Below are 9,006 nucleotides of genomic sequence, written 5' to 3'. Positions count from 1 at the left end.
TTGTGTCTATACATGCTTGTGCCTAACTTCTTATTGTTTCAATATGTGTTTGGCATTAGTGTCAAATAAAGACAGAGCTACTAGTGAAGTTGCTGTACAGGCTTTCTGCTTCAGATCCATGAAGAAGCATGAAAAACCTCATAGTGTGAATGTAGGGCTGCACTGGTAATTTGTGTCAGAGTTCCGAGTTCATCAGTTCCTAAAGGTTCGAGTTCAGACTGTGTTCACTCTATTTTTGTTGTGTTTAACAGTAGTAGGAGAAAAAACTTTACTTTATTGTTGCTGGTGGCTTGTGCTACCTACCTACTGTCCTAACCTAACCCACAGGACACTGGCAAATGACAAGGGACAGTAAGCACATCAAATGGGACAGTGGGTGAGTGGCACGAGGCAGTAGCGCGGGACAGTGTCCGAGACAGTTATACCAGTGGCATGGGACAGTGCACAGGACAGTGAGTGAGTGGCTTGAGCCACCAGCAACAAAATATTTACTGTAGGTACATCACATTATACACTGGGTGAGTGTCATGTGAGAGTTGGCAAGTGTCACAGGACAGTAGCGCAGGATAGTGCACAGGACAGTAGGCAGGTGGCACAAGACAGTTGATAAGTGCCACAGTGCAACTGTCACGTGACAGTGATGTGAGCCACCAGCAGCAGTACAGTACAGTTAGGTTATTGCTCCTACATTTGGCCTTTGCTATCACTTTGTATATGCTCGACTTTTCCAAAAGCTGTTCAAGCTTTCGGTGCATTTTTTGTTGTTATTTATATGATACATACTGTTCCCCTAAAGGCACATAGGGAAAGGAAAAATAAAAATAAATGAAATGTCTCTGGTGTGCACACACACCATAATTATTGAAGTTTTGTGTGCACACCAGAGACATTTCATTTATTTTTTCCCCATGGCCACTTAGAGGCTCTGTAGGCCATGTTCCCTCTGGCCTTTGTTACTGTTTTGCATTTGTTTTGGTGCATTCCGATGGGATTGTGTTTACAGTGTTCACATGATAACCCCCCTTTTGCAGTATTTACAACTTTGGATGCCAAATATCAAATTTATGACTTAATATTATTCCTTCCTTGGTGTACACCACTTCTCACGATTCCATTTGAAGACATCAAATTATGTGTTAAGATGAATACATTCATGCCAACAACTCACAAGTCCAACATGACCATAATAATGACTGACTATGATCAACAGATGGTCCTCAGGGACACAGTTCGTGTAATTATGGTGCAGTGCAGATGCTCATGTGTGGCAGGGACTGATGGATACAAATCTAAACAGCTAAATTTTACATATCATTGGAAATGTAACACTTTGGTAACCACTGTAACAATAAGTTAAACTAAACTGTTTTCTTCTCTTATTGCTTGCACCTATTTAAGATCCTGTCGGCCATTTTATCCACTCTGTATGCCTTTTTTTTTTAAAAAAAATCAGGTCTAGTTAATTAAATTTAAATAACGTGTTATTTGTTTTTGTTTAATTTTTTAAGAATGATTTCCGTCTGAGCAAGCACTTGACTCTTGACGACCCTGAACGCACCAGCTCGATTGTTGCTGGGACTACGAGAACAGCGGATGCTCCCACGACAACACCTGCGCTTCGACCAATCAGAGTCTCTGCCTCGCTGTGACGTACACGGGGGTGTGGCAGCGGTGTCGTATTGAAGTGTGAGCGTAGGGGGAAGGGGGGTCTAAAAACCGGTTCTCCGCTAGAAAACCCGGATAACGAGTTTACACCGAAGAACCTGCGACAGACTCCATCCGCGTTATTTCATCATCATCATGTCGGAGTGTAGGTGAGTGAAAATTAACTATGATGTTGTTTTATGGATTTTAAAACGTTTCTGGGTGTTTCTCCCGTTACGTAACAACACGCCTGGAGGGGGAATTAAAGTGATAACTAAAGAGCAGGGATGCTTCGTCGGGATGAAGGATGCGGATGCTGCTTCGTTTATTACATTGCTAATGGTCCGCACGGAGGAGGCAGCTGGGTGCTACCGGTCAGTAGCGGGGAACCCCTCCGGTTTGGTCTTTGATGGGACGGAAAAAACCCACTTGGCACATGCGCGCCCGCCGTGACGCGTTTTCTCCTAGCCCACTGACTCATTCCTCACACAGGAAGGTGGTTTATTCCCCGTGAACACATCCCCAGACTGTATTTACGCAGTGAGGTTTCGGTTCTGCTGTAATTGGCCAACAGACGGTACCTGAATGTAACATCGGTGCCAGCTGACCGGACAATGCGATGCCGCCAGTGCGTGAAAATGCGCGCTCCGGCAGTGAGAGAGCGCACGTAGCCCGTTTGAGTAGGAGGGGAAATACTCAGTACTGCGCCAAAGTTTAGGGTCATCCCCAGTTTTACTGGCATGAAAGCATAAAGGAACAGGCTGCTGTGTTTTGATATTATGATGGTGAGACACATTGACACAGGGAGCGAGAATAATGACCCCACACCTCCAGACTGTTGACTTGTTCAATAAAATATTGGTCATTCTCTGAGATCTAATGTTGGTTTACAGTCAAACAGATTTTTGGTTCAGGAAGTTTTTTTGGAAAAGAAGTTGGAGGTTGATGTTAGATGCATTTCAAACATAATTTAAGTCTTTATTTCATAGGTATTGGTCTCAGGTAAGGCATTCTTTATCAGTCCTTTAGTAACTGATCATTTATATAGTTATATATAAAGTCAGGTGGGCTGCTGGGATGTGTGTGTTAGTCTGTGTGTTTATGGGAGAAGGGCTTTCATATGTCACTTGAGCTGTTTGCCTTTTTTTTAGTTTATTAGCAAAAAAAAAAAAAAAAAAACAAGCCAGTTATTAATAGATTAGATTAGATTAATCAGTTATTATATTATAGATTAATAGTTAGATGTTAGAGTTGGAGCTTGTAGTGCCAAAGACAAAGGCTTAGTGAAAGATGAAAGAATTGGGCAGGTGAGTGCCAAGAAATGTATTACTGTGTATGTGTGTGTTTATAAAGTACTGCCTAAGCCATATATGGTCAAGGTGTGTTGAGGTGTGATCACGTGAACATGACGCGGTTTGCTCCGGAAAGTTTCAGTTCAATGACTATCATTATCATCATCTCTGCAACATTCCTGCTATTAAGATATTCCTGACATCTCTGTGGAAATGAGTCTGTACTAGACTTTAGTCTCTTTAAATTAATTCTGACTTGTCAAACCTTATAGTCCAGTATAGGCTGCTGATATGATGATATTGATAGTGTTCATTTATTTTAAAATACAAAAATAAGAACATTAAAATACTAAAAGCACCAGAGTCTTGAGGATGAACTGAGCCTGCGACCAGCTTTAAAAATGTTCTGCAGAATCTTCCTGGAAGATTATAGACCTATATTTTTTTAATGAGATGTTTAAAGTCACATATTCATGTAATGTTCAGATGTCTACAGACTTTTGGCCATACAGTGTATTTACACTGAACAGTGCTGAGCACTCACGTGACTGATGTGTGTTTTTCTCTCTCTCAGTGACAGCTATGATCAGTGCCGGGCCACAGCAGATTGGCTGCTGGCCAACGCACAAGTGCGGCCGACTTTGGGAATCGTGTGCGGTTCAGGCCTGGGGGGTCTGGCTGAGATGATCAAGGACCAGCAGGTCTTCAAATACAGGGACATTCCCAACTTCCCACAGAGCACAGGCATGTACAACTGTTAATGTGCGAGTGTGTTTGTGTGTGCACGCACTGGGTGTCTTAACATTGTGTGTGTGTTGCAGTGCATGGTCATACTGGCCAGCTGGTGTTTGGGACACTAAAAGGGAAGCCATGTGTTTGCATGCAGGGAAGGTTCCACCTGTACGAGGGCTACCCCGTCCAGAAGGTGAGTATGATTACAAGCTGCATCAGTCACTACAGGATGACTGGCCTTTCCCAGAAACTGTTTTGAGACCTGAGGCAAAAACTTTCAAGCCGGCAAAGTCTGGCTGGGCATCCACCATGATAAGTTATCTAGTTCCAGTGAGGGTCTTGAACTCACTGTGAGGTCAAATGTGATTTTATCATGTGCAAAAACAAAAGTCACAGAACAAGCCCCTTAGAAACAAGCCTGAGATAAACATTATGGAACAACAGAGCAACTGAAACACACATTTCCCTTTAATTTTACTGAATGTTATGACTGTGTGCTCCGGTGGGGGGGGCTCTTCCACTGGAGTATTCACCACATCACGTCTGAGATTAGATGTCTGGGTTGAGCAACCAGCTGCAGGCACTAGCTTGTGTTTCTCTTATCACCATGATTGACAAACAGCACTGTTCACATTGTTCACTTGGCCACTTCTGTTCCCATGAAAGCTGCTCACAGAAAACTTTGTGGAATAACTTGGACATTGTTTCTGGAGCAACATACAGCAGCTGCTGATAGTTTCAAATGTAAATCTGAGATTTCATATATTTCTGGAAGAGGCTGTGCACAAACTTCAGATACAGAGTTTGTGCCACCGGTACAAATAAAACTGAAACTATCTGCATGGCCACAGGTAAGACAGCAAATATGAGGCACACATGGCTTTACAGTTTTATGTGGATCAGTCACTGTATGTTTGTCCCTCGAGGCAGGAGCCACATGTTCACTCTTGTTTCCTGGAAATAACTGAACCCAATCCAATAGGTAATTCTAGGCTGTAAAGATGAACATGTCCCTGTGGTATCAAATCAGTGGTGTTATGTTATGTTATGTTATGTTATGCAGTGTGTGCACGTGTTTTACACTACCTTGTGTTGTCCAGATCACGCTGCCCATCCGTGTGTTTAAGCTGATGGGCGTCGAGACCTTGATCCTGACCAATGCAGCTGGAGGCCTCAATCAGGACTATAAAGTCGGGGACGTCATGATCATGAAGGACCACATCAATATGCCGGGGTTCGCAGGCACCAACCCACTGGCTGGACCCAACGATGACAGGTAGGTGGAGGAGGGATGGAGGCACACACCTTCAGATGCCACGAGACTGCATTTTATGCAGGAAAATAGTGTTAACAAGTTAGATTTAACACGTCGTTTGATTTGTTCAATGATCTGTCTTTTTACCTGCAGATGATTCTAGGGGAGTAAATATTTTATCAAAGGGTTATTGTCTTTCTAAATATTGCAAAATGGTGCCAGATTATTTTCTAATTATGTTAAGCAAGTGATGGCAACACAACTATTGCAAATGACTGTAACAAATTTCCCACAACCTGTAATGTGCATTTCTACTCTCCTACACAAAACTGCCACACCTCCTCTTTGTGCCCATATATTGTGTTTACTTTAGCGATAGTAGGTTAGGCAAAATTGCCCCAGGTAGCATTGCTCAGAGGGACATTAACCAATCTCAGAAACTTGGTGTATTGCTTTAACTTTAGCTAAGTCGTTTAGGGGACCTGCAGTGTTGAGCAACACAGATGTGTAAATTCCAACAGCTGGTTTAATCATACTCTTCTCCCTTCAGGTTTGGCGTCCGTTTCCCGTGCATGTCTGACGCCTATGACCGAGAGCTGCGGCAGCTGGCTCATGACGTGGCAGGGGAGCTGGGCTACAGCGACTTCATGAAGGAGGGAGTGTACTGTGTCCTGGGAGGGCCCTCTTATGAAACCATCGCTGAGTGTCGCATGCTGCAGAGTCTAGGAGCTGACGCTGTCGGTCAGTGTGAAGTCTGTCTTGCTTACATGTACTTCAACACATCTGTTGTTTAATCACGTCACGTCGTCAAACGCTATGACCCTGCCCACAACAGCTGTTTGACAGACAGTATCATTTTATAACATGCGTACTGATTTAGAAATATATCGACAATTATGATTTCTCACCTTCTCTGGTCTTGACTGCAGGAATGAGCACTGTCCACGAGGTGATCGTCGCTCGGCACGCTGGGATCCGTTGTTTCGCCCTGTCGCTGATCAGCAATCGCGCAGTGATGGACTACGACAGCCAGGAGAAGGCCAACCATGAAGAAGTCCTGGAGACAAGCAGGCTGAGAGCCAAGCAAATGGAGAAGCTGGTGTCCACCATGGTTGCTCGGCTGGAGCACAACAACAACGGCTTCTGACCATGAGTCTGACAGTAGTTCACCTGTGCTGCTTCATCTCTGTCACAGCCAGATTTCTTTAAAACGCTTGTTAGAACGCTAAAAGAAAACCTCTAAAAGCACCAAAACTGTGTGTTACTTTAAGTCTTAAGATCCTAGAAACCCATTAATTTTCATACACTGCTCTATCAGCAAGGTTTACATTTAATAATCAATGCGACTTTAGTTTTCAGACAAAGTCCTGCTGTCATGCACTGGGGACTGGTGATCACCGTCACACTGTAGTGTCTTAAGACTTAACTTTTAACTTAAACATATGAAAATATTTATTTCAGTTTTACATTCCTTGATTTCCATTAACACCAATGAACACAGTGATTTTTACATTTCTCTTATGTTCAGGACCAACTCAGACAGTGAAAGATGGTGCAAATTTTTAGAGTGTAAAGGAGTTGTCATTTTTTTAGAAAATATTTAAAATATATTTAAGTAGTGTTATTTGTTTTGCTGTTTTATATATATATATATATATATATAAATCTTCAATAGAGTTTAGGAAAGGGATGATTTGATTCAGATCTCTTGATGTCTCATCACTGTTAAATGACAGACTGGGTTTTAGTCTGTCTGTGCTTTCAGAGGTCCTTTACTGACAAAGGTTTGGTTTTGGTTTTACTATTACAATAAAATGACTCAACCTGGAACCCTGTGGTATTTTCTGTGCTACATTTCAAACGGAAAGGTTTAATTTTTGTGTAGCATTACCATCTGTCATTCCTTTCTGAGTCAACAGTTTTAAAGAGTTTAAAAGGTAAAAACCCGTCTTCACATCAGTCATCATTTTGTCTGTGCACTTGAGAAGAAAAAAAAAAATTCTCTGATCTGACTTAACGGCAAGTTAGTGGCTTTAGGCAATTCCCACAATGATGTTTCTGTAAACCACAAATTTGGCAATGTCATTGAACACTTGACCGGTAAAATGAATCACTGCAAAGAACAGAAACTGAATTTAGGAACTTAGAGACTTTAAATACCTCATCCGTGAAGGCCTTGACACTGTTACTTCACTTGATCCTGGTGCTCACATGTATACTTTCAAAGACAATGGAGTTTAAGGAAACACCAAACATTAAGTTACAAAGTGTAAATCTTTGGCCTTTTTCATCAAAGTGCAGGGGAAGTTATGTCAAACTGCAAGTCTGCATGTCACAGTCTTGGTGAAGCAACAGAATGAGTGACTCAAAGTAAACTAAAGTAAGTGCATCCACTGGAACAAAATGTCCTGCAAGACACTAACCTGCTGCCACAAAGTTATAAGACATTACTGTTTAAGCATCACTATAATGTGTGAAGAGTGAAGGAGTAAAGGGACTACACCAAACTACGGCAAACAGTCGCAGGGCTATGGCAGAGTACATATGCATGTCCACATACTGTTAGAAATACCAAGTCTCCCAGCAGCACCTGAAGGCTGCACAACCTGTAACTTGAATGCAAGCTTGTCAGCGTAGAAACACAAAACATAAATCTAGATAGTGCATGTTATTGTTCCTTAAAGAGAACTCCATCCCGACAGTTTCCATTTTTACTGTCCTTCACCTTATCTGCACTTTTCTCTCCCTCAGCTTTTTTTTTTTTTTACTCAACTTTCTTACACGGTCAGCTGCCACTTGTCCTGTTCCTCTTACTCCTCCTACTCCAAAAAGAAGATCATTTTCCATGACGTTCAGCCTCCACTGTTGATGGCCGTGCAAGGTCGTGAGAATTTTACAAGTTATTCATTTGTCTTCCTGCACAAACTGTACCGGCTCACAGCAGGGTGTGGAAGGCATGCAGAGGCTGCACTCTGTTAGAACACAGTGACATGCTATTGGTGGGAGTCTATTCTAGTTGTGTGGGTCAGATTTACAGCTGCACACACACACAGACAGATTTATAACCAGGCTAATTTCCCTCCTTCCAGAATGAAGAAAACATGATGCTGATTTCATACTGTCAGTAAACTTCGCACAAACTTCGTCAGTGACTTTAATTCCGTCCTCTATGGCCTGTAGATAACTGTGTGCATGTGCAGTGATGATCTACAAACAAAAAAACTAGAGAACAGCTGGCAAACATGACGGCTGCTGCTGTTAATCCTCCCGTCTGTGAAATGATCTGTGACTGTGCCTGCCAGGACACAAAGCTCCAATGATTATACTGTACAGAACTACCTGCGTAACCCTTTCAACACCACTCTAAACCCATGTTCATCACCAAGAACAGCATTAAACTACAGGCACAACACTAAACATGTTTAGCAGAAGACAAAAACCCCAGAGGGACTAATGACACAGTGTAATGGGAGGACAGCTGTCCCATCTAAAACCTCTAAAGGCCTGCTACACCTTCAAGTGTTTCAGAGGAGCCAAAGGTCCAAGAGAAAACAGGAGCTGAAACATTAAAGAAACCCATCAAATTCTCATGAAAGAGAGCAAAAAAAAAAAAAAAAAAAATACAGGAATAAAGTGTGGCCCTGTATCAAAAGTTGTCAAGGCTGCCTCAGTTTTTACACTCTGTCAAACCACTAAAGTTAATGGCCAGCAGGTTGCTGGGTAATAAAAAAGGAATAGGGGTAATAAAAAAAGGAACTTCAGCAGGTAAAGCCCAAATTCTCATTTAGGCAGCACCTCTGCTTCCCTTTCTGCTCTGAGACAAGTTACACTGCCCTCTGGTGTCACCTCATCAGCCCGAGTAAAACCAGCATGTGCTTTGGGAAGTTACGATTGACATTTTTCACTATTGTCAAATATTTGAAAACAATTCATAATAAAATCAAATTTTGTAGGTAGGTAGTCTGAGGAACACTCCCACTAATGAAGCTATGGCCAAAGGTGAAATCCAGACCTAGAACTCAGACCGATGTGAATAAGGTGTTCGGTACATAACATCTGTAAATGTTAAAAAGATCCAGCTGC

The 9,006-nt window shown here is 42.3% G+C and overlaps 1 protein-coding gene across 1 annotated transcript; it reads left to right on the top strand.

Annotated features, from left to right (window-relative positions):
- The first annotated feature begins 1,679 nt into the window (after positions 1-1,679).
- On the top strand, positions 1,680-6,753 carry LOC113134611 (purine nucleoside phosphorylase-like). The gene is made up of 6 exons (XM_026314067.1): positions 1,680-1,814; positions 3,511-3,680; positions 3,758-3,861; positions 4,769-4,944; positions 5,474-5,664; positions 5,853-6,753. The coding sequence occupies exons 1-6, from the start codon at positions 1,801-1,803 to the stop codon at positions 6,068-6,070; spliced, it is 873 nt and encodes a 290-aa protein (XP_026169852.1). The 5' UTR covers positions 1,680-1,800; the 3' UTR covers positions 6,071-6,753.
- Positions 6,754-9,006: the final 2,253 nt, after the last annotated feature.

The sequence above is a fragment of the Mastacembelus armatus genome, chromosome 17 (genome assembly GCF_900324485.2).
Source record: "Mastacembelus armatus chromosome 17, fMasArm1.2, whole genome shotgun sequence".
Classification (NCBI taxonomy): Eukaryota; Metazoa; Chordata; class Actinopteri; order Synbranchiformes; family Mastacembelidae; genus Mastacembelus; species Mastacembelus armatus.
This window is presented reverse-complemented; position numbering and strand designations above follow the sequence as displayed.

What these genes read in the sequence shown, in the direction of transcription:
- LOC113134611 (XM_026314067.1), top strand. An exon ending in GCTGGACCCAACGATGACAG is followed by an intron (nt 4,945 to 5,473) that starts GTAGGTGGAGGA and finishes TTCTCCCTTCAG; the next exon opens with GTTTGGCGTCCGTTTCCCGT. An exon ending in TCTAGGAGCTGACGCTGTCG is followed by an intron (nt 5,665 to 5,852) that starts GTCAGTGTGAAG and finishes TCTTGACTGCAG; the next exon opens with GAATGAGCACTGTCCACGAG.